A 24,305-nucleotide genomic window follows, 5' to 3' on the forward strand; every position below is an offset into this window, starting at 1 on the left:
ATAGTCTTTTATAAGACACAATAAACTTTTGGGGAGTGTGTATTCTTCCTCAGAAGTAATCACATTAAAATCACACTGACATAGAACTGTTTGTACATTTGACAGTCATGGATGTAGGGAGTGGAAATCTGACTTATCTGTAAGAGAAGCTAGTTAACTAATGCAGTGACGCCTTGCTTCTTCAATGGGAACATGCGAGAATAGCTGATTATGGCCGCAACTCCTGTCTTGATCTCAGTAGTGGTAACTAGCCCTCAAAGTCACTACCCAGCCGTAGCTTTCATATAGACGATAACACAACACCCTTAAAAAAAAAAAAAAGCAGGGTGAGGAGGGGTGCTGGGATGGAGGTTTAAACTCAGAGCCTGGGTCTTCTCCTTTAGCTTTTTCACTCAAGGAGGTGATTTACTTCTTGAATCACAGCTCCACTTCTTTTTTTCCTGGGTAATTGAAGATTAAAGTCACAGGGACTTTCCTGCCCAAGCTGGCTTCGCACCATGATCCTGTCAATTTCAGTCTCCTGAGTGGCTTGGATTATAGGCATGAGCCGCCAGCACTTGGCAACAACACTCAATTTCTTTGTGGGATAGCAATGACACACTAATTTTTTCTCTATCTCTCATCACCACACAACACTAAGCCAGTGCTCTTCTTCTAAAAAGAGAGAACATTCCTTACGTAGAAACCACAACAAAAACGCTTACCTACGGGTACCTTTACGGGAGAGTGTTACCATTAGAAGCTGTGCCGAAAGGCTTGGAAAGAGGAAAACTTCTCTAAATGGAGAATGTGCTGTGGCCATTACTCTTCAATCTCCACAGAAGTGATATTTTAGGGATAGAATATCTCCACTTGCCCTGGCAATGTGTCATTTCCAGTGATGGGGCTTGGGTGGATGCACAGGTACTGGACTCTGATATGGATACAAAGACCAGCTCTGACTGCATGGGAAAGACTTCCTGGAGTACATTCCTCTCACCTAGACATCAATTTTGAAGAGGTGCATTACACTTTAGGTTAAAAAAAAAAACTGGTTAGGGGCATACATAACCATAGGCAGAATGTAAAATTCTCCCCCCCTCCCAGTCAAGAGGCTTGAACTCAGGGCCTGGGCACTGTGTCTGCTCTTTTGCTCAAGGATAGTACTCTATCACTTTCAGCCACAGCTCTACTTCCAGTTTTCTGGTGGAGATCAGAGTCTCACGGGGACTCTTCACAGGCTGGCTTCGAACTATGATCCTCACATCTGAGCCTTCTAAGTTGCTAGAATTACAGGTGTGAGCCACGGGCGCCCAGCCAATTCTTAAACAGCATGACATTTGCAAACGTGGGCGAACACCCAGCAAAGAGACAACAGTTGACTGAGGCTGTTAAACGTTTTGAGGCACAGTATAGCTGATATCCCCACAGGAGGCATGAGGGGAAGAAATGAGATGTTTCTCCAGGTCCTATTTCAGTGGCCCCAAATTTGCAGAGTCCACTCAGCGTCCTGTTCTAGCCTTGCTGGTGCTGACTTCCCAAGCTTTTCAGGAGATGGCTTTCTCCGAGAGATCTGGCCTCAAGGATGCAATGTGAGGGATGCCACAGAGACCGGCGTTTGCATAGTCTGCCGAGTGCTCACCCCCTAGGAGTCAGAGAGGAAGAGAAGCAAAGCCATTTACTGTAGCCAAAAGATGAAGAGAAGTGAGTAGAATTCCTCCTCCCCTCCACCCTATCATCCCCACGTCCCCATGTAGGTGAGGACACACTACTCTGTCGCCACACACCTTGACTCTGGAAAATCAGACAAACTGCGATGGCATAGCTATAGGCTTCTTTAACTGAGAAGCCAACCTTGTGAACACATTAGGCCAAGTGCTCTTTTAGACCTTAGCCACAAGCTACACACCCAAGATATGAGACTGAAGTGGGCATGCCCCTGTGGTTAAAGACAAACAGACAAACAAGAGTATGCAGGCCACTCAGGCAATATGATCAGGAGCTACTTAATCCTGAGGACAATCTTTACTGTTTACATGTCCCTTCTGAAATCAAGTATCGCATAGATCAACCTCTTCCCATAATCTAGGATTTTAATGTCTTACAGTTTTCTCCCACCAAATCTTCATCAAATGCTTAAATATGCCTGAGTCAACTACTACCATTAGAATGAAGGCTCTGATTTGGTAGGTTGGAGGTGGAACCTGAGAATCTGTGTTACTAATGAGCTCCTGGGTCATTGTTAGGGTAATGAAGACAGTGAAACAACCACATCCGTCCAGGAATGAAAATACCCACTTGGCTGTAATCTCTTTAGGAAGAGACAGGGTATATTTTAGAAGCAACAGTGCAACTAATTTGAGTTATATATTGCTACTGGGAATAGTGAACCTACATGGTCATGTGTTAAGGTTTTTCCTAATTCTTTTTTAAATTTTATTTTTTTTTAATTTTATTTTATTATTGGGCTGATGTCCAGAGGGGTTACAGTTTCTTTCCTACTTCTTACACAGTCACCAGCAGGTACACATTACTACTGATGTTCCTGTACCTCCCATGTCCTTCCTATCTTTCCCAGAAGGTGGTGACAGAGCACCATGCCTGTTCCATAGTCTCCAGGCACACTGAGAAATAGGCGGGCTTTGCCCAAGTCTGTTTTGTACAACAATGTTGACATTACGCAGCAGCATGCGGTAAAGTGGTAGGAAGTGGCTGGGGAACATTATTCAAAACATAAAACAAAAAACCCAGAAGTCTTCTGGTAGGTTCAAATTATTCAACAATTTTATTTACCCATTCCACACACATACACACAACACTCTCTCTCTTTCTCTCATACCCTCCCCCCAAAAGAAACATTTCAAATAGTTATACATACCTTAAATAGATCTGAGTAAAATATTTTGCTATCATTATCATCAGATTAAATTAGAATACAGCTAAAGATTGACAATCCCCCTTTCAACATAGCTACAGTGCAACTCTCTTTCTCTAGCCTATTGCTATCCAAAACAATAGTTCTCAGCCCCATTCCTATTCTCCCCCTCTCCCCCCCCCCCCCCCGCAAAGGGCACCATCTGTGATCAGTCCTTTGTCATTAAAAAACCCATCACCCTATGAGATCCTGTTACTTATCCCGTTACTTCAATATAGAAAAATATATACAAGGAATTCAGACACAAAAACTGTAAGATTCTGGTCACAGATTTCCAGTGAAGTCTTATTGGAAAGAATACTTGTTAGTCTTAGAAATCAAGTTTTTGAATTCAAAATTTCCTTTAAATTTTTAATTAGATCAGAAGCCTAAGACATGAGAGACTTAAAACTCTTCCAGGGGATGGTACATGCCATGACAGAGTAAATGGATAATACAGAGAGTTTAGGGACAGACAATAAGCCTCAAAGTGGGGGATTGGATATGATAAAATCTAGTAGACATCACTTCAGGTTCTGAACAAAGCAGTACCTTAACTGACTTCACCAAATATTATACACATGATGTACAACTGTTATCTTAAAAAAAAATAACTGTTTTGGCCACTGTTGTACAAGTTATGCTTATGAAAAATTCAGTATACAGAAATTCTCCATGAGGAAAATATGCTTAGTTTTCTAAGTATTTAGTTCATTTTTTAAAATTAGGAAATGTGATATAGACAGAGAGTTACAATCATGTGCATATATTAGCAGGCAGTACAATGGATAAACAGGTAGTAGTTGGCTTACAGACTTACTAGAAACTGTCAAGGCAACTGACACAGTAAATATACATTCTTGTACAAACTGCTGATGTGTGTTGCCTCTAAGGAAAAAAATAAAAAAATCTAAAACTCAATGTTGCAATCTGACCCAGTTGTTACATATTCTCCCCCCCCCCCACTCTCCCACATTGGTCATGGGGCTTGAACTCTGGGCCTGGGCGCTATCCCTGAGCTCTTTAACTCAAGGCTACCGCCCTACCCCAGGATCCACAGTGCCACTTCTGGTTTTCTGGTGGTTAATTGGAGATAAGAGTTTCATGGACTTTAGTGCCCAGGCTGGCTTTGAACTGAGATCCTCAGATCTCAGCCTCCTGAGTAGCTAGGATTACAGGCGTGAGCCTGTATATACTTAAGATAAAAAAAACCTTTTTAAACACAAGCCAAGTGAAGTATATGCAATGAAAGGTGGGTAATTATAGTAAATTTCTTAGCAATAAATATAGCATGGGTTGTAAGCTTGGAAAACATGATCTGATGTGCAGGAGACATCACCCGGCTATTAATTAATGACTACTGGACAAGTTTCACCTTGTCCACTGGCAACCCCAAGCATCAGATCTTAGATCTCCAGTCCTGAGAAAAAAAAAATCCTAAAATGGATTTACTTCCAAATATGTATATTGTTTGTTTGTTCAAATGTGAGAGCCTCCAGAGATCAAATGTGGATTGCAAAGGGAACCGCCCAGATGCTCACTTGAAACACTCAACCACTTAGTCTTGGAGTAAAAATATATGGTATCTCTGACCCTAACTTCTTGAGAAACCAGAACAATGACAGAACGCTAGCACAATGTGTGTTGTTAAAGGAAGTTCTTACTCTCATCCTAAATCATTGTGAACCATCCCTCCTCTAAACCAAAACAAAAGACTGAAAGTCAATCCGGAAATTAGGAGATAAGGACAGAACAGAGTTCTCCAAATTTGCTTCTGATTCCTCTGTCAAATAACTTACAGACTTTCTCATTCCACTTTGAAACAAACAAAAGAAATCAATTGTATTAAGAATGTCTTTTCCTTACTCTATACTGGTAATAAAATGCCAAAGTCTCCACCTATTTCCCAGTAACAAAACTAAAAGCCTCAGCAAAGAGTATTCCAAAGGCCATGTTTTCTTTGTAGGATTTATGATATAAACCCAAGAAAATGTACCTACTGCCAGTATGCCTTCAAGCTAATAAGGGGTGAGAAGAACAGGAAAGGTTTCAAATGGGACTTCTCACAATTGGAATAGGATTCCTGTTTGATTCTGTATTGTCCTGGCTTCTCCTTCATGAAGCTCTCTGAGTATCTTGCTGCTCTCAAATTCTAACTTCTCCTGTCCTACAATAAGACCACCTTGGTTCCTTTCCTGGGGGAAGCAAACCAATACTTTGCAAAATAGTCAACAGACAGAGAGTCTAAGAACCTGGCTCTGATGATTGTAATAGGCTAAATCAATGATACATGGTCAAAGAAAGTCCCTTCTAAGATGATACAGCCTAAACCCAGAAGTTTTCCCTTTTCCTCATTTATGATTTCTGACTTACTCTCACATCACACATAGTAGTAGCGATGACTGAATTTCAATTTGAGCTCGAGTTGCCACCATCCAAGCTACACAAGGCAAGCTTATAAAAGTGCCACATAGGAGCTGGGAATGTGGCTTAGTGGTGGAGTGCTTGTCTAGCTTGCATGAAGCCCTGGGTTTGATTCCTCGGTAACACACACAGAAAAACCTTAATGTGTTGGCTCAAGAGGTAGAGCACTAACTAGCCTTGACTAAAGGAAGCTCAGGGACAGTGCCTAGGTCCTGGGTTCAAGGCCCAGGACTGGCAAAAAAATGCCACACATACCTCCCAGATCACATCTCTTTGTCATACTGTGAGGAGGGGACATATCTACCTTCTAACTCTCTGTCCACAGGACAAGAGCCAGAGCAGCGATCTGTTCTCCACTGCAATGTCAACACATCTAGATTCAGTGAGCTGTACTTTTACACATGTTCCCTTGATATAAATTGCACTGCCCTTTGTTCAAAGTAACTTAGTTCAGGGCTGGAAACTTTTGTTTTTCTTCTGTGAGTCCTATGCCCAGCCCAGAGGCCTACAACTAAGGACACTAAAGGCATTATTCAATAGCTTATTAGGAAGAGCGGGTTACTTTATATCTTAGATATCGTTCTGAGAGAATCTCTAAAGTTTCCAAACTGGCTGAGGTATTCTAAGAGAAATGGAACAGTAAAGAACTCAAGGCTAGGAGGCAGCTACCTGAAGTCACAGCCTTCATATGTGTGTGTGTGTGCGCTGCATCTGGGGCTTAAATTCAGGGCTTAGTCCCTTCCCCTTGCCTCTTCTATTCAGTTGCTCCATTATTTGAGCCATAGCTCCATTTCTGGTTTTCTGGTGGTTAACTGGAGGTAAAAATTTCCTGGACTTTCCTGCCCAACTAGCTTCAAACCATGATCTTCAGATTCAGCCTCGTGAGTAGCTAGGATTACAGGCGTGAGACACTGGTGCCTGGCAGCCTTCATCGTCTGAGAGGGTCTGCCTCAGTACCTCTTGCCAGCCAAGGACATTTATTTAGTTTAGTGCTTTGTTCCATGTCTTCCTGCATTGTGAAGAGGAAAAGATGAGATGAGAACTTATAATAACTTGCCTGGCTTTAATTTAATATTGAATTCCTCTCAGAACAAAGAAAGCTCAGAATTCCAAAGCTGAAATGTGTCCAAGAAACTACTGTACCCAGCTTCATCAGGAGGAGTTATTATCCTGGAGTATGAATCAGAGTCACAAGGAAACACGGACATGTCCAGACACTAATCCCAGAGACTGGGAATCAGCACTCAGCCTGACTCAAATGGACCCAGCCAGGTACGTGTTCCAAAAATTCTAAAGGTGATTCGAAGGAATGCTCCTGGAGAGAATGGTGAAAAGATTTCTATCACAAACAACAAACGAATGAAAAACACTGGGACAAAAGCCAACTTTCTCTTACCAATTTCTACTATAAAGCGGTTGAGAGATACAGAGCCACCCAACTCTTCTAAATCTCTCCTGAGAACACAGGAAAATGTACATGTATATACTCATTTACTTCATATGCCAATTTGGGTAACAACAGTGGGTAAGCCATGATAGGCCATGAAGGGGCTTAATATAGTGTCAAGAACTATGACTTCCTGGGACATCTCAGGGTATTTATATAAGGGAGTCTCCGTACAAGTGAAGTGGGGAAATAAGAGAGATTACATTTATCACCAGAGTTTTTCCACATTAGAAAAATATGTTAGAAGAAATCTAAGTTTTGGAAAAGTGTGATTTTAAAAAAATTACTGGAGGCCGGGAGTTTGGCCTAGTGGTTAAAGTGCTTGCCTAGCATGCATGAAGACCCAGGTTCGATTCCTTGATACCACATACATAGAAAAAAGCCGGGAGTGGTGCTGAGACTCAAATGGTAGAGCTCTAGCCTTGAGAAAGTCCAAGGACATTGCTCAGGCCCTGAGCTCAAGGCCAGGACTGGCAAAAAAAAAATTACTGGACAAGAATGAGCAGTTTTCATGAGGTCTCTCTCTCTCTCTCTCTCTCTCTCTCTCTCTCTCTCTCTCTCTCTCTCTCTCTCTCTCTCTCTCTCTCTCTCCCCCCCCCCTCTTTTTCCTGAAACAATTTGGACATAGTGTTGGTTTGTTGGTCTAGCTCACTGCTTCCAAACAGGCCCAGAAATCACTGGCTATGACAGGAAAATTGCTGGGTTGGCAATGAACCTGAAAGTCTACCTGAACAGAGAACCCCATTCCACAGCCAGAAAAAAGATCACATCTAGTTCTTGCCGGGAAAAACAGCAAGACATAACCCATATCCTCAGAGCCATCTTCCCCTGGACTATCAAAAACCTGTGACCATTTCTTATGGAAAGAGACTCTCACCCTAGGTCCATGGGTAAGCTTTAGGACATTCTGTGGATGTCTTCTATCCTGGGCAGACTGGCTGGCGATGAAGGGAGAAGGAATGTAAAGGAGAAGTTCTCCAAACACAGAGACTCACTGCCAACACCACCACCAAAGGAACCCAAGCTTCTCCCACACCAACAGCCCCCCCTTCAAAAGACACCACCACACATGCACGACCTGGGACTATCCAAAAGGGAGATGGAAGGGAGGTGGGGGAGTCAAGGAAGGATGCTGACCAAAAGACACAAGAAAGGGACAAAGGTGAAAGACAAATGGGCTTTCATGTTTCCCTCCAACACCATTCCCCAGTTCATCAACATAGGACATTAGTAAGTTTAGACACCAGGAAACAGAGAAACCCACATTTGTGAGGCATGCTTAGCCCCAGGAGGCATGCTTAGCTCCTCCTCCTCCAGACCACCCCAACTGGCCACCTAGCCTAAAAGACCCATCATGTCATCTTGCCCCCAGGTAAGGAGATACTTCAAAGTGGGTTGAGCTGGTCTGCACACGCAGAACCAACCTGGCCCAACTGTGCTTTCAGATGAGTGGTGAGGTGTTGAGGGTAGGAGTGGGGTTGGAAGTTAAGTTACTCCTTGGTGATTAGTGACAAGGGCTGGAGGGAAACACACGGTTACACCACCGGAATGCTGACTTGGGTCTTCGGCTGGTCGGCCCCTTCTTGCAAGTCCAGGGCACGAAGAGGGCTGAGGGGCTTGAGGGGCCGGCTCCCAACACTGTAATTTCTTGGACGCCTGATTGTATTCGAACTGGACAGAGGCGTAAAGCTGTTCCTTCTCATCCTTACAGGGGTTTGGTTCTTGGGGAGGTTGTTCTGATTGGAAATGGAGGGACACCATACAAATGAAAGCCATGCCAACAGCCTCACCCATGAAGGTTAAAAAAAAAAAAGCTTTTAAACCTCAACTTCCTTCCTCCTACTCCTCTACGCACAGGGCCTTGCATTGGACATGGCCTAGTCTCCTAGCCCCAGGGGCTAGAAAGGTCAAAATGCCATCCATTCCCTGAGCATCACATTCCAAAACAGGAAAGGGGCTTAACAAGGAAGGGCCCTACTTACTGCACAGTTTACCAAGGAAAAACAGAGAAACCCAACAAAACCTGCTGACCCCCCTGGAAGACTCCTCTGGGCCCTGACGAATAAAAGGGGGCCTTCTGGGGCGAGAAGGGGAAAAAGGTCAAGAGAAATCTACATATCACTCCAGCCAAGCACTTTCCATATTTAACTGAATTTCCAGGAACCAACTTTTAAGGCCAAGATTCATGAAAGATAATTCATTTCAAGAAATAAATAATTCCCATATCTTTTCCTTTTGAAAGAGTACTGGATCTGTTTCTCTTTTGAACATCAGAAGAAGCCCAGTTTCTTTCTTTTTTTTTTTTTCCAGTTCTGGGGCATGACCTCAGGGCCTGGGCACTGTCCTTGGGCTTTCTCAAGGCTACTGTTCTACCACTTGAGCCACAGCACCACTTTCGGCTTTTTTCTGTGTATGTGATACTGAGGAATCAAACACGGGTCTTCGTGCATGCTAGGCAAGCACTCTACCACTAGGCCAAACTCCCGGCCTCAGAAGCCCAGTTTCTTGATGCCAAAGGTTCAAAGACTCAAGGTAGGAACCTGGTATGATTATCTGTGGGAAAATACTTACGGTTGGCTTGTCACGGTGCGTGTTCACAGCCTCCACGTTGAGGGTAATTGTTTCTACTTTGCACCCTGAGAAAAACGGTAGAAAGAAAAGCCTTCAGGAAAAAGGAGCCATGGATCATTCCTCGAGTTCAGAATGGGGAGCTGTACCATCATAACACCACAAATATATGCAACCTTTTAGAAATGGAAGGCAATTTCCAACCTGCAGAGACAACTCAGATTTCCCAACCTTCTCCATCCCCACTTCCTGCCAACCAGATTGCATAGTTACCGTAGGCCACAGGAGTAAGTTTGAAGATGGTATGGAGAGGACACTTCAAGTATGGTAGCTCATCTGAAAACAGAAAAAGGCAGGTGAAGGAAGGCACGTAGAACTACAGTAAGGTCCAGTGAGTGGAAGAAAGAATCAAAGATGCATTTAATGAGTTCACTTTACCCTGACTACCAGCTAGAGTTGCATAGCTTCTCCCTGCCATTCCAAGCAAGTATCAAGGCCCAAGTAGTAAGAAAGGAAATATGGTCAATCTGGATCCTTTCATGAAAGCAAGACAGGAATAATAGGCTATAAACAGGAAGAGAAGACTATGGCCTCCTATGGCCAGCCTGTAGGCTTCCAATGGCTGAGGGAGTAGAGAAAGGAAGGACTGGAAGGCAGTAGCTCTTCCTTGTTGCTCTTACTAGAAAAAGCTGTTTCACTCCCAACTCAAAGGATGAAGATGCTTCTGAGATACCACCACTTCTTAGTATCCAGAGCAACAAGCTGGGACTCTTCAGTCACTCTCCTGATGCTGCCAGGAACATCCACACAACGCTGGTGCTTCAGCCAGGCAAGATCAAGCAATGCCAAAGCAGCTGCTTGGCACTGAGAGCTTTTGTAGTAGCGGAGTAAAGTCGGCAAGTAGCTGACAGATGGCTGCTGGGAGTTCTGCTCTGCTGCCTGAAGAATGCACTCTAATGTGAGTGGAAGAGGGGGAGGTCCCACACCAGGAATCCTGTAAGCCCCACCCTCACCCCATGGAGGCATTCTCCCAGCCTGTCCCTTAATGGCACCTGCGCCCTTATCCAAGAAGTAGGCCAGGAGGCAGCGCATGACGGCTTGATGGGAGATGACAAGGACATTGCCCTGGCGTTCCAGCTCCATGATGACAGGCTCCAGCCGCTGTACCAGGTCCTGGTATGACTGTGGGGGGAAATGGGGTGAGCTGGTAGGAGGCCAGATGCGAGCAGGCAGCCAAGATGGTGACTGAGTCCCAGAGTCCAGAGGTCACTTCCATTCCCTGGCTGGCTTTCCTCCAGGAGGCTCAATACAGCCACACTGTATCCATTTCTCCCTAGCACCTGGAGTAGACTTAGATCTTGAAAGATCCGTATTTAGACTACGAAAGCTATAACTCCAGGAAGGAAGTTTGAGTTCAAACTTTTCCTCTTTTGTCCACAGATTCGTGATTAACAGATAAGGCAACAAGAGAACTTGAGTTTATTGGACCTTTGCCATTTTATTTACTTTTGCCTTGCACATCCCTAGAGTAGAAAGCCACTTACATGATGGGGATGTAATTCATGATCTATGTACTTTAATTAGTAACTACTGACTTGGGTGGGGTGAGATTGAGAATGAAAGAAAAAAGTTAAAAAAAAAAATGATGACATTGGTTCCGCATCATTCTCAACACAGAGGACTCATCACCCTATTCCCTAGAAATCTTAACAAGTGATGGCTGTGATTGTCTGGCCTGAATTAAACACAGTATGGTCCAAAAGTAGGAAAATAAATGATGCCTGAGACGTGTCTTTTCTATTTCCTCACCATGGAAGATCACATTCAGTCCTCCCCTCTAAATTAAAGTCCCCAGGCAAAGGGCTGAGTGGTTATTCCTCCAGGGGAGTCTCACCTCCCCACCAGGATATCGATACAGGTACTTCTCTTGATCTCGGAGTGCAAACTCCTCTGGGTATTGCTTCTCAATCTCTGCATACGTCATTTCCTCACACACACCCTGCAAGGAGCCATGCTGGCATGAGGAAGTAGTCAGGCCCATTACCCCATCAGTCACACCCCATCGCTAATGAGGATAATGCTGAAGAATACCTATTTCCCACCACATACCAGGCCCTATGCTGGATTCCTCATAAATCCGGACTCACTGTGATCAAGGTATCACTAGGTGAGTGCCACTGTAGAGGAAGGCAGTTTCCTAGCTCTAATGGTCACTATCTCCTACTACTGTGGTGAGCCTTAACTTCAAGAAAAATCAACTCAGGATAAAAGTATAGGAAGCATGGAGGGAAAAGTGAAGGAAATGGAAATCTTTCAGTAGGAATAAAAATATAGAGAAGAACAAAGGAAAACATAAAATGTCTACTTCTGTGCTCAATTTCTTAGCTAGAGCAAGCCAAGAGAAATATGGGGGATGGATTTTTTTCCCCCAGAATTACTAATAATCTTAAGCACAAAAGTTTAAGGACAGTAATGGCTATTTCTTTATTCTCAGGAACAAAACATACAAAGGAACAAAATGAGTGATGGTTACCTCTAGTCCTCCCAGAGGTCAGAGGGACTGGGTCAAAACTGGTTTAAATCCCATCACTGCCACTGATGTTCAAGAAGTCTTGATGTGGGCTGCAACTGTTCCCACTTCCTCCCTCTCCCAGCACTTCTCCCTGTCTCCCCCAACCCCGTAGCCACATATGCAGATTCCTCCAAGTTTCTTCCTAGTGATTCTAATTATCTAGGAAAAAAAACTATCCAAATTATGACTTCTGAGAGTTTATTCCTGAATCTCCGGCACACACACACACACACACACACACACACACACACACACTCACAGCATCAATCTCGTTCAGAATCTTCCACTGCTCATAAGTCACCCCAAGAGATTCAGCAGTCTGGATAGTCCTCTTCAACTGGCTTGTCCATACTTTGAGGTCTTGTATCTCCTGTTCCTCCAGAAACTTCTTTAGAGCCTGGGAAAACTACAGTTTGAAAATAAAAATTAACACACACACACATACACACACACACACACACACACACACACACACACACAACTAACTCCTTCTGTAATGGGCTATTTATCCAGTCATGGTTAAAATACAAATCCTAGAGAAAATGAACATCAACTGGAGCACCCATTTTGCTAAGAACACAACCCGTGCCCAGTGACTGTCTAATGCCTGAATGATTCACAGAAGAAAGCTACCTATTCTCTAATACAGAACTAGGGATACTGAGCAGGGGCATTTTTAGCACCTGCCTGACTCTGAAACCACTTCTAAGCTCACATGGGATTTAGGAAGAAGGAGATAAAATAGATGACCTCCACCATACGCTTCTATCTCTTAAGCCTAGAAAATCCAGCCCATTGGTTAACTACTCACCAGCTTTCCCCGTACTGAGAGGCCAGAGTCCCCCCCAATCTTCCCTAAGAGGTTGAATTCACTCTCTCCATGTCGGCAAAGGTAAATGGTACGAGGATGGACGTGGATATTCATGAGGTAGTAGACAATCTTGCTCTGGATGTAGTCTTGGACTCTGTTGACCAAAAAACGCTGGCCCACATTCATTACCTTGATGAAAGAAAGATCCCTGATACAAAAGAGGGGGCAAAATAAATAGATCTAAAGTAAAAAAAAAATTAAGATTAAGCCTATGGGGGGAGGATACACTCGACAGCAGTTCCTTCTCCTTTCCCATCATTTCCAGGTTTATAGAAGGGAATGGGAAGATAGGGATAATTTCTCAGTCAACATGAGCTACCAAGCCACATGTATGGTTTTCTCAGCACTCGTACTATGGCATGCAATGTAAATAAATACAGTAAACAGAATTTGGTCTTTCCATCAGGAGAGCTTACCAATGCTGGGTGACATGAAAATTTTGCTAAGGCCAAAATTTGCTGTTGATTGTAAGCTTGGAGGTGCTACTATACCAGTAGTGGGCAGAGGCCAAGAGTTTGCTAAACAATGTATAGGATGTCCCAGTTCAAACAGGAAGCCTCCAGTTCAAAATGGCAATAATATAAGATGGGAAAAGCATGAAAAGGGGGGGGGTAAAAAATGGATAATACACAAACACTTCAGTATTGAAGAATAAGATGTTATAATAATAATGTGAATATTAGAGTTCTAGATTCGCAGATGGAACTCAAAAGACAGAGGGAAAAGGGCTCCTTTCCCAGATGAGAGCCCTGCTTCAGCTCCTCCAAACTATAGCTTTAGCTAGGAGCCAATGGCTCACACCTGCAATCCTAGCTACTTAGGAGGCTGAGATCTGAAGATCTCAGGTCAAAGTCAGCCCAGGCAGGAAAGTCTGTGAAACTCATCTCCAATTAACCACCAGAAAACCAGAAGTAAAGCCGTGGCTTAACATCTTCAGCAAAGGAGCTCAGGGACAGTGCCAGGCCCAAGTTCAAACCCCCTGGCCAACAAAAACAAACAAACTACAACCTTAAACCTTACTTGTCATAGTTGTCTGGGTCAAGGGGCCGGTAGGTGACTTTGTAGCACTCAATTCTCTTGAGAAAGTCCTCCATTACATTCTCCCTGTTCCTTTCAGGGTAGTCTGGGCTGGACACCTTTACCTCCTGGAATCACAGGCACGGTCTTCAGAGACCTGCTCAGAGGTCTGTCCTAAGAAGCCCTCCTATAAATCGCTATGGCTAAACTGAGAAAAGAATCCCACGAAAGCTGGTCTTTTCCTAGAGCACTGGCATTTCTGCCCACCTCTTTCCTGCCCTGTGACCTTGGCAACCAAGAAGGAAAAGACAACTTGAGTATCATGTGCCTGCCCTTGGCTGAGGCTCCAACCCCCTTTGTGCATTTCCTTGAGAAGGGAGAGTGGAGAAAAAATGGGCTCTAGTTTTCTCCTACTGTCTCTCCTCCATGCCTGACTTGGAATGCAGGGCCTCTTCCTCAGATGACCCTAGTTCCTATGCAGCTGGGAAAGCCCCTTAGGTGGTAATGAGGTGAGGTCTACTCTCACAGACAAGCACAACCCATTGAACAGGGACTGTCTTCCGCTGTGATCTCACAGGACATGAGGGATTCTGTGTATTGGGTTTCTCAATATATAGTGTGCTGACAGATCAAAACATTATAGGTTAGTTTACAAATGGGAGTCAGGGGACAGAGGGAAACAGGCAGGCTCTTTTCCCAAAGGAAAGCCCTTGTTTCAGATTAAGCCAGCAGATAATGCTCTTCTAACTAAGGCAGTTCTAACAGATAAGGTCTTTGATCTACTGTAATATTCAGGTCTCAACATCCAGATAATATCAGTACACAAGGCTAAGACTCCCACAGTCTAAATCTTGGTGTCCATACAACAGCTAATTCTTAGCTTATTCTTCAAATCCTTCCTTAGTTTCTTTTCCTAAGAAAAGAGTACAGAAGTACTGGATGGTACTCTGATAGAACAAATTTGTGTGAGGTTAAACAGATCTGCTTCTCTCTTCCATTACCCAGAAGCCCTCCCCACACAGACACACAGACATACATACAGGGCACAAAAGGTGACAGACAATCATGTCACCCACCAGTATATTGGCAGCAATGATATCTGGATCATCGCAGACGGATTCCACGAAGAACACCTAGCCATGAAGAAAAGGGAATGATTGGCAAGTCAAAAATGCCAGACTGTTCATTAACAGCACAGGCTCACCTACCCCACCCAGCCACTACATCTTCCATGATTTTCCTCATGAAGGTGACCTTCAAAGCCTCCTCATTCAAAAATGCCTCTTACCACATCCCCTGGGCCTCACACATACAAGCTAAAGGTCTGAGAAGGGACCTGAAAGAAAATACTCAAGGACTGGGGGTATGCCCCAAGAGAAAAGAATCACATATCTAACCCTGCCCTCACCAGACTCTGCTCTGTGCCCCTCCCCCCAATTCCCCATCTTCACTCATTTCCTCTCTCATCCTTCCCCAACATGGAATCAGAGCCTACCTTGAAGGAATTCTCCTCAGCAAAGTTCAAAATCAGGTCCCTCCTCTCTCGGGTAGTGTTGGTAGCATCAAATACCTGAGCAGGAAGCAGCAAAGTACATTGAAGGGGAAAGGAAAAATGGGCTCCATGAAGGCAGATACCAGGAGGGACTAAGGAGCCCAGATGCTGAAAGGCTGGAGACCAAGGAGGAGACAGGCTTACCGCAATCTGCCCATTCTCCTCTGTGAGATAGGCCTTCACATCCTCCAGCGCCACCAGTGCACACTGTCTGTCATAGAGCAGAGGGAACAGGCAAGAGGAGTGAAGGTCACACACAGCAGAGACACAAACAGTTGTAGGAGTCACATCCTTTCACACTCAGCTTCCCACAGGTCAAAATGTCTCCTCAACTGCCTCTTTCAATTTTCCCACTTAGGTTTTTACACCCCCCTGTGCCTTTCCCAGCGCATTTATCTTACTCCTCCTTAAGTCTTAGCCTTCAAGCAAATGAGCATCTCCCAATACTCGATTCTCCTAGCCAGCCAATTCCAAAATGATCCGTCCATCACATAATTCCCACTACACAAAGCCCTATCACATATAGCCTCATGATGGCACAGAGAGAGTTGACTCGGAAAAGGACTCCAAAAAAAAAAAAAAAGACTCACTTGCGGATCTTCATGGCCTCCTCATTGTCATGTCGAAAGAAGTCATACGATTTATAGGACTTCACTGCTTCCCGCCGATACACTCCAAGATTAAACACTACGGAAGATACCCAACCCCGTCAGCAGCAATGGAATATGACCGCACATATGTGCACACACACAAGCTGCACATGGGGCTTGAACTCAGGGTTTGGACCTGGGCACAGACTGCCACTCTCCCATTTGGGCTATACCTCCACTTCCAGCTTTGGGGTGGTTAATTGGAAATCAATAGACTTTTCTACATGAGCTGGCGTCAAATTCATCATCTTTAGATCTCAACCTTCTGAATAGCCTGGGATTACAGGCATGAGCCACTAATCCTCAACTTTTCACTTAATTCTGAATATTCCTATCAAACATATCCTTTCAGCCCAGGCCAGAATAAAACAACTCTGGGGACAAACAATAAGTTAAGCAAACAACGAAACCGCCACTACATCATCCAGAAGTACCCCATACCCTTGATGCCAGGGAGAATGTGAAGCCAGGAACTAATCATTCACTTCCCCAGGAATAGCTCACACCTACCTTTGGTGGGTACCCCAATCCAGTTGAGGTAGCGTGTTAGTTTTTTAGACACATAGGTTTTACCCCGGGCTGGCAAGCCAATCATAACGATGAGAGTTGGAGAATTGGTCATGTAGGAGGCCCATGCTAGGGGAAAAGGAAATGAACAGAAATAGAATCAAAATGACTACTAGTATAGTAAACTTCACACACTTCTCTGGGAACTTTAGAGTCACAATCTTCATTTTAGCCTCCTAAATTACGGGGCAAAGGGTCAGGAAGAGTGGGCAAAGTCTCCTAAAATTCACTTCCTAAAGGGTCATGCAGATGTTAGAAACTACCCAAACTAAGACATGACTTTGCAATATCTGAGCATTTCAGAAATACCAAAGATAGGAAGAAGGGCAAGGGTTAGGAAGAAAGTTACTGTGCCTCCTCCTTGATATGACAATGCCTAGTCAGAAAGCCACGTGGCTATCAATCTATCAGTGCAGAATTGAGCTGGTTCAAAGTAAGTCCCACAGAGCTCTATCTTGAGGATCCTATCTACCTCTTCAGAGTCAGGGACGGACATTTTCTTGCCTACTGCTAAAAGAACCTTGCCCCAAGCACTTCTGGCTTCCACACTCAGGTTACACAAGGGCTCCTCCATTTATAAACCACAGTGAGATTTAATAGGCAGAGCCTTGCCCTTGTAGGTCCCAGGAAGATTCAAGGTAGCATTAACTCACAAGGGTGTCAAGGGTCACTGGGCAAGACAACTGAAAAGGTCCACCCTTCCTTAATAAACTTATTTCAGGAAAGCTCACTGGCAGAGATCAGTCTCACCAGATACGTGCAGAGGTCAGGTGACTAGCATAATGAGCCTAGCCTAGAGCAGGCACATTCTAGACCTTGGTCTTCCTGGACAGCTTCTCTACAGCCTCACTTGGCTTACCCAAGGCATGGCTTCTCCCACCCATCCTGCCACAGGAAAAACAAAAGGGGGGAAGAAGGAACATGAACTAATGCCATCCCTTTCTTAGGGGCAAGACATAAACTGAGTTTATCAGGGAGGGTTCTGGTTCTACCAGTTCTTCTCCTAGGGAAGAGCTGTATGGACAGGAAAGAAACACTCTAGACCTTCTATTTCCCAGCATTTCCTTTCCAAAAAGGTTCTTACAAGCTGTAGCTGCTTCTCTACAACAACAAGACGTCTTGATAAAGCTAAGAAACCGTTCAGAAGCATGGAAGGTGTTACCTGGTAATGTGTGTGTGTGTGTGTGTGTGTGTGTGTGTGTGTGTGTGTGTGTGTGTGTGTGTGTTTAATTGGGGATAAGGATCTTACAGACTTTCTTGCCTAGACTGTCTTGGCACTACAATCATCAGAGCTCAGCCTCCTGTGTAAAAAGGATTACAGATGTGAGCTGTGAGCCCTGGCATATTTAATATTTTGAGAGAGAGATGTTTAAAGATCTTTTTTTTTTCATCGGGGAAGTGGACATCTGACAGTCTGGAGAGAGAACTGACTTGGAAAGCAAGTTTCTTAGGGATGATTAGCAAGGTGTCTTAGTAAACTGAAGTGAGGCCTCATGGTGAGGGGGTGAGGAGATAGGCAGAACTTTGTAGTCCTTTACCACCTATGCATGGAAGAAATACTGACACTGACCAGCTGCTCCCCAGCCAATGGAGTAACATAAGTGGTTTTTTTTTTTTTTAATCTCTGTCCAAACAGAGATCTCGAAACAAAGAAACATCCCCCTGTAGGCTCAGCGGCCATTAATCCTGGATCACTAATGCCTAAAGGGCAGATAGACATTTAGACATTGCCTGGCATCAGCAGCCTTGCATTCAAGCCGTAAAATCCCCTGAGTCTTCAAGGTCTCCAGCTGAGTGCACACCCTCTCCTCCCCCAGGACTTGGCTCATTACCTGCACCTTTAGGCCTGATCTCAACACACTTTCCAGCCCATTAAGCCCTTCTCCCGAAGGTGTACTAACCCTCTAACCCTCCCTGAAGCTTAAAATGCACAGCCACTCATAAGCAACCAGGGAGCCAGCTGTTCTGCTTCCCATAGCTAACAGAGAAAGCTAGAACAAAAGAAATCCTGGGCCAACTGGGACTCCAGCACCCTGCCCTGCCCCCAGGCACCGTCAGCCTCTGCCCAGAGCACACCCACACAACCCTATAGCAACCAGGGCATCTTCTGGAGTAAAAACCTAAAACCACGCCCCCCTTATCTCATACTGCCACCTAGGTGAAGCAAGGAACACACTGTGTCCAGTCTTAAAAAAACAAACAAACAACAACAACAACAACAAAAAAAAATGGCTGGGAGTTTGGCCTAGTGGTAGAGTGCTTGCCTAGCATGCACGAAGACCTGGATTTAATTCCTTGGTACTACATATATAGAAAAAAAAGCCAGAAGTGGTGTTGAGGCTCAAGTGGTAGAGCTCTAGCCTTAAGAAAGTCCAAGGACAGTGCTCAGGCCCTGAGCTCAAACTCAGGACTGGCAAATAAAACCCCCAAAAACCTCTACTACAGATAATTTGTCAAAGTGATTAATGCCACCATTTCTTAAAATTCTCTTCTTACTTAACCTGTGTTCTCGACCTTAAATGCATTTTTAAAAATAATTTCTCATAAGAATGCTCCGATGAAATGAAGGTTTGCAACATATAAATGGGGGGAAAATACCAAGTCCAGAGAAGTTTAAGAACTCTGTTCCCAGTCCCACAATAGAAAGTCAAGGTCAGAGCTCTTGACCAGACAGACTCATGATCTCATGACTGTCCATTCAGTTCCAGCTGCCAGCTCTTGGCCTCAGGTTAGCACTTGACAAAATGATCCTCAGGGCAAATATCATTATGTTCTCTGGCTTGATTTGGAAGAATAGTCTAGGAGAGCAATGGTTCTCAACCTTTCCATGGTCAAGATGTACTCCCCTGTTCACTCTAAATACAGTATTGTGGGATATATAGTGCATAAAGTATGGTAATACTTTTGTTCTCTGGAAGTAGTAAAATCTGTTAGCTCTTGATGTTTAACCAGTAGGATGGGATAATCACATTCATATAACTGAGGTCAAAGTCTAAGAAAGCTCATGTTTTTTGTAAACTAGTTTAGCTATCATGCCCAAATTCCATCAAATAGTGTGTGTGTGTACATGCACACATGCGGATATTAGGGCTTGAATTCAGGGCCTAGCATTCTTACTTAGCTTTTTTATTCAAGGTTGTCACACTACCAGAGACATAGCTCCACATCTGGTCTTTTACTGGTTAGAAGTAAGAGTCTCACAGATTTGTCTGCCCAGGCTGGCTTTGAACCACAATCCTCAGATTTCAGCCTCTCGAGTTTCTAGGATTACAGGCATGAACCATTGGTACCTGGCCTGCATTTTCATGAACACATACTACTTTTGAATTTAGAGGAAAATATGTAGAAATTTTCTGTTCCAGATCTACTCACAATATTTTTTTAAAAATTAAGTATTTTTAAAAGGCAGTAATGGGGGAAAGCATAGAAATGTCCCCTACTCCTAATTTTTGCTTCTAGGCCCCTCAGTTAGCACTCCTCTGTACCCTCATCCCTGGAGAAGCTGACAACCCAATAATATTCCTTTGAAGATTTTTTTGACTCCCTAAAGCCATTCTTGAGCCCTCAAGTCCTAAAACTCAGTTACTTCCCAGACTCAAAGTTACCCAACAGTGGTATAATTTTAGCAGCTATGAATAAAACAACTGCTGGTGTGCACAGTGATGGGCCTATCACATGGTATCCGCATAATGCAATGACTAGATCTCCTAACATGTAAAAGAGATCCACAATGTAGAATGTTTTGCAAAAAGAACATGGTGGCAGAACATACTACCACCTACTTGTAGCAGTAGGAAGCACCAGAAAGAATTAAAATAAGGTATATCTCCCCATAGCAAAGATAAAAGAAATAAGCTCATGTACTATCATAACTGTATAGTCTCTGCCTAGGGCCATGCCAGTGCCACAGACAAACCATGGGGTAAGGCTCAAAAAACATGTAAATAACTCTGTCACTAGACAACCCAGAGTTCTCCAGTATGAAAGAGAGAATAGTATAGATGAGAAAGGAGAAATTTTAAAGAGAACAGAGCAGGACTGAGAGCCTACAAAACAGGACTGGAAGAGACTTCTGCTTCCTTAACAGAACGTTCTCCAAGTACGAGTACAGAGGAGTTAGGAAGAAAGTAGGAAAGGAGAAAAATGCAGAGCTAGAAAGTTTGACATTGGGCATCACAGTGAAATACCCATCATGATCAGCTCTGCTCCTGGCCTCCCCCCCCTCCCTCCCCCCCTCTTCCCCCCCCTTTGGGATCACACACAGCTACAGTAACCTGAGCATGCCCCTCCCCTTAACAGAGGTATCACAGATCACCAAATCTGGATTACAATATTGCTAAACATTCTTTTTTTTTTTTGCCAGTCCTGGGCTTGAGCTCAGGGCCTGAGCACTGTCCTTGGACTTTCTCTCTCAAGGCTAGAGCTCTACCACTTGAGCCTCAGCACCACTTCCGGCTTTTTACTATGTATGTGGTACCGAGGAATTGAACCTGGGTCTTCGCGCATGCTAGGCAAGCACTTTACCAGTAGGCTAAACTCCCACGCCAAGAGGAAACATTCTTTACTGGGAAAAATAATAATTCTTCACAAGGCTCTTTTAAGGGGGAGATCCAAGCCAAGCACAGTAGTTCACCTGTCATCCCAGCTACTTGAGGGGATTATGATTCAAGGCCAGGCTGGAAAAAAAAGCTTGAGACCCTATCTAAAAAGTAAAGCAAAAAGGGATATGAAAGTGGCTGAACTAATAGAGGCTCTGCATTCACACCCTGGTACAGCTAAAAATAATAATAAAGAAAAATGGTGAGCTCCCAGCAGCACTGGAGCACAATTCAATTTGTATACAAGATTAAATACAACAGAGAGGTAGTCATCTGTGGAAAGTTACATACACACTTGTCGAGGTGCTTTCTTATAGTTATTGATTTAACACAGAACTCTTGGAGAAGCTACTTTACAAAGAAATAAAGTGAGCCGGTCACGATGGTGGTGCATGTCTATTATCCCAGTATTTAGGAATTTGAGGCAGGAGGAACAAGGGTTTGAGGTCCGGGAACGATACAATGAGTGCCTTGTTTAAAAAAAAAATATGCAGAGGAAGAAGGTGCAAAAGGATCAGAACTACAAGGAGGACAGGAGGAGAGATCAGAACTTATTCTTGTTTTTTTTTTAAAGGAGTAAGCTGTAGCATGGAGAAGATAAGCAACTTGTTCAAGGGCACTCAGCAATAGAAATAGTAAACCCGGGGATAAAGTCCATATAGTCTGAGTCTAGAGACTACATTTAAGCACTCTGTGACACTCCTTTCTCTGTCTCTAGGGGATTCTGCCTCTGTACCTAGATTCTTGCATTCAAAAGGAAAAGGAGATGGTCATCAGAGCTGTCACAACCTCAGCATCCCACCCAAACCTACTGCTACAGTCCAGCAGGCTTCACAGGTGCCAGGTGAAGATGGATTATCATCCTTAATCATGAAACTGACAAGGTCGTGGTATAAAGGTCAAGGCTCTAGGCAAAGATTTTTTTTTTAACTCCAAACAATTTCTGGCCTCATGTTTGTCAGCTCCTTCCACTGCTGATATATATAACCACCGAAGGGAGAGGTGACTGGTAGTGTTCCAGAGGAAAAGTGCAATCTGGTAACACAGCAAAGAGTTAGCTTTCTTTGAGACCCCCAGACACATCTGAGGAACAATGTTGCAGACACCACAAGAGAAGCTCTACAGCCATGATGCTTAGCAATTCAAGTGCATGATTAGGGGCAGGGATCCAGTGATAGAGTGCATGCCCAAGTGTGAGGGAGGCCCTAAGCTTAAACCCCAATATCAACAAAAAGAGAGAGAAGGAAAGAAAAAACATGTAGAGTCAAGGAGATAGGAAATGAAACTTCCCACATACACGCACTCACTACAACCCCTCGTGCTACCCTTTTCTAAAAGACTAGCATGAAAATATTCCTGTGAGCCAAGTATGTAGCACTCATGCCTGTAACCCCAGCACTGGGGTTGACTGAAGCAGAAGGATCAAAAGTTTGAGGTCAACTTGAACTGCATAGCAAGATTCTGTCTCAAAAAAGAAACGAAAGAAGAGAGCAAGAGGAGAAAGAGGTTGGGAAGGAGAGAGAAAAAAGAGAGTGAATGAGAGATACATAAGGGAGGGAGGGAGGAAGAGGAAGAAACATTCCTGAGAAATGGTCTGCAAAGTGTAAAAGCTAAACCTATAAGAAAGTAAGGTAAACAGAGATCTGATGATTAATGCTTTTCATTGTAGCTATTCAGGAGGCTGAGATTTGAGAATTGTAGTTTAAAGGCAACTCAGGCAGAAAAGATTATGAGATTCTTATCTCCAATTAACCACCAAGCCAGATATAGATCTATGGCTCAAGTGATAGAGCACTAGCCTTGAGTAAAAGAGCTCAGGGATAGAGTCTAAATCCTGAGTTCAAGCTCCAGGACAAGCATACATATACACCAAAAAAAAGGTATCCAAAACAACATGAGAAGTCACATGAGGATTCAGTTCCCTGAGGACAAAAATATAACAAGACAGCACAGGCTCCTACCTGCAATTTCAGCAGTGAGCAGTACCTCCCCAGAACTTATGCCAACAGGTAAAGAAAAACAGTGACAGCCTCAAGCAATTCCTGCACCCTGTCATTATGCCTTACTGTGTGTGCAAAGATGCTTTATCTGACTTCTGACATCAAGCAAGTATGCAGATACTCCCAAATACAGCCATAAAACACTGTGGGGCCCAGTGAGAACTCCAGCTCCAGAGATAAGCTTTTCACTAAGTCTAAATGTTCCCACAAAAAAAGAAATTGTCCCCACAAGACTTTTGTTTTAAATGTCCATGTCAAAGAAATACCATACTCCTACCCAGCAACATCTTCTACAATTACAAGGATAGTCCCAAGGAAAAAAAAAATCCCAGGAGAAAGCAAGCAGCTCCTCTTCTTTCCCAGAACTCACAACATTTCTTCTCGGATCGAAGGCTGGGGGCTTTGAGTTTACTGCTGTTGTTCTGTTGTTGTGTACTGCTTGGTTCCAAGGATGAGGAATAATTCCCAGACATGGTGGCTTTTCAGTTAAGTACCTGGGAGGGAGAAAAAGAATGCAAGGAAGGAGGGAAGAGGTTCCTCAGAACACTCAGGGCAGAGGATCCCAGTGGCATAAGAGTCAAGTCCAGCCCTTTTCCTCCCAGTTCCTAGATACCTGTTCTTGAGTAAGTCATGAGCCTCCCGGGTCTTCCGATCTTTCACCTAGGAAGAAAAGCAGTTGAATTCTGCAATTATTTTCTGATGTAAGAGTTTATATTCACATACCTTTACCTCCTGCACTCCTCCCAAAAATCATTTAATAAGTTAGGCTTTGCTATCATTATTATTTCTTCCTGATGTATAGATTTAAAAAAAAAAGAAAAGAAAGAAAGCTCAGGTTACACGAATTAATTGGTTTGGTCCAAATCTCCTCCTGAGCTCAGATTCTAGTTGTAAGAATCACGGGGAAAGTCAGGTGCCAGCGGCAGAAGCAGGCGGCTTCTGCCTGTAATCTTAGACTCTTCCGGAGGCTGAGATCCAAAGGATCAGAAGTTCGAAGCCAGCCCCAGCAGAGAAGTCCAGGAGACTCTATCCCCAAAATAATCAGCCAAGAGTAGGGTTGGTGGCAAACGGGAGCGGGGCGAGGGAGGGGGATGAAAAGAGATCGAGTGCATTATTTCTTCAAGGTTATCTGCAAAATAAGGCGCC

The 24,305-nt window shown here is 43.9% G+C and overlaps 1 protein-coding gene across 4 annotated transcripts in view; it reads right to left on the reverse strand.

Moving 5' to 3' along the window:
* The window catches only part of Pfkfb2 (6-phosphofructo-2-kinase/fructose-2,6-biphosphatase 2), a 25,870-nt gene continuing 1,565 nt past the window's right edge, over positions 1 to 24,305 (reverse strand). Inside the window, exons 2-17 of one of the 4 annotated variants that reach the window (XM_090341300.1) lie at positions 23,773 to 23,819; positions 23,530 to 23,653; positions 16,505 to 16,630; positions 15,935 to 16,031; positions 15,489 to 15,555; positions 15,288 to 15,362; positions 14,869 to 14,925; positions 13,796 to 13,920; positions 12,716 to 12,923; positions 12,164 to 12,310; positions 11,227 to 11,331; positions 10,385 to 10,514; positions 9,606 to 9,668; positions 9,336 to 9,400; positions 8,309 to 8,500; positions 1 to 1,624 (exon numbers count right to left, since the gene is read on the reverse strand). In XM_090341300.1, the coding sequence (XP_090197426.1) occupies positions 1,559 to 1,624; positions 8,309 to 8,500; positions 9,336 to 9,400; positions 9,606 to 9,668; positions 10,385 to 10,514; positions 11,227 to 11,331; positions 12,164 to 12,310; positions 12,716 to 12,923; positions 13,796 to 13,920; positions 14,869 to 14,925; positions 15,288 to 15,362; positions 15,489 to 15,555; positions 15,935 to 16,031; positions 16,505 to 16,630; positions 23,530 to 23,632 (1,626 nt within the window). In that variant the 5' untranslated portion in view covers positions 23,633 to 23,653; positions 23,773 to 23,819 and the 3' untranslated portion in view covers positions 1 to 1,558. Of the gene's footprint in view, positions 1,625 to 3,054; positions 6,633 to 8,193; positions 8,501 to 9,335; positions 9,401 to 9,605; positions 9,669 to 10,384; positions 10,515 to 11,226; positions 11,332 to 12,163; positions 12,311 to 12,715; positions 12,924 to 13,795; positions 13,921 to 14,868; positions 14,926 to 15,287; positions 15,363 to 15,488; positions 15,556 to 15,934; positions 16,032 to 16,504; positions 16,631 to 23,529; positions 23,654 to 23,772; positions 23,820 to 24,305 lie in introns of those variants that run through there. The other 3 variants (XM_090341299.1, XM_090341298.1, XM_090341296.1) reach the window with 3 other exon arrangements.

The sequence above is a fragment of the Megascapheus bottae genome, chromosome 10 (genome assembly GCF_031878675.1).
Source record: "Megascapheus bottae isolate mThoBot1 chromosome 10, mThoBot2.hap1, whole genome shotgun sequence".
Lineage (NCBI taxonomy): Eukaryota > Metazoa > Chordata > Mammalia > Rodentia > Geomyidae > Megascapheus > Megascapheus bottae.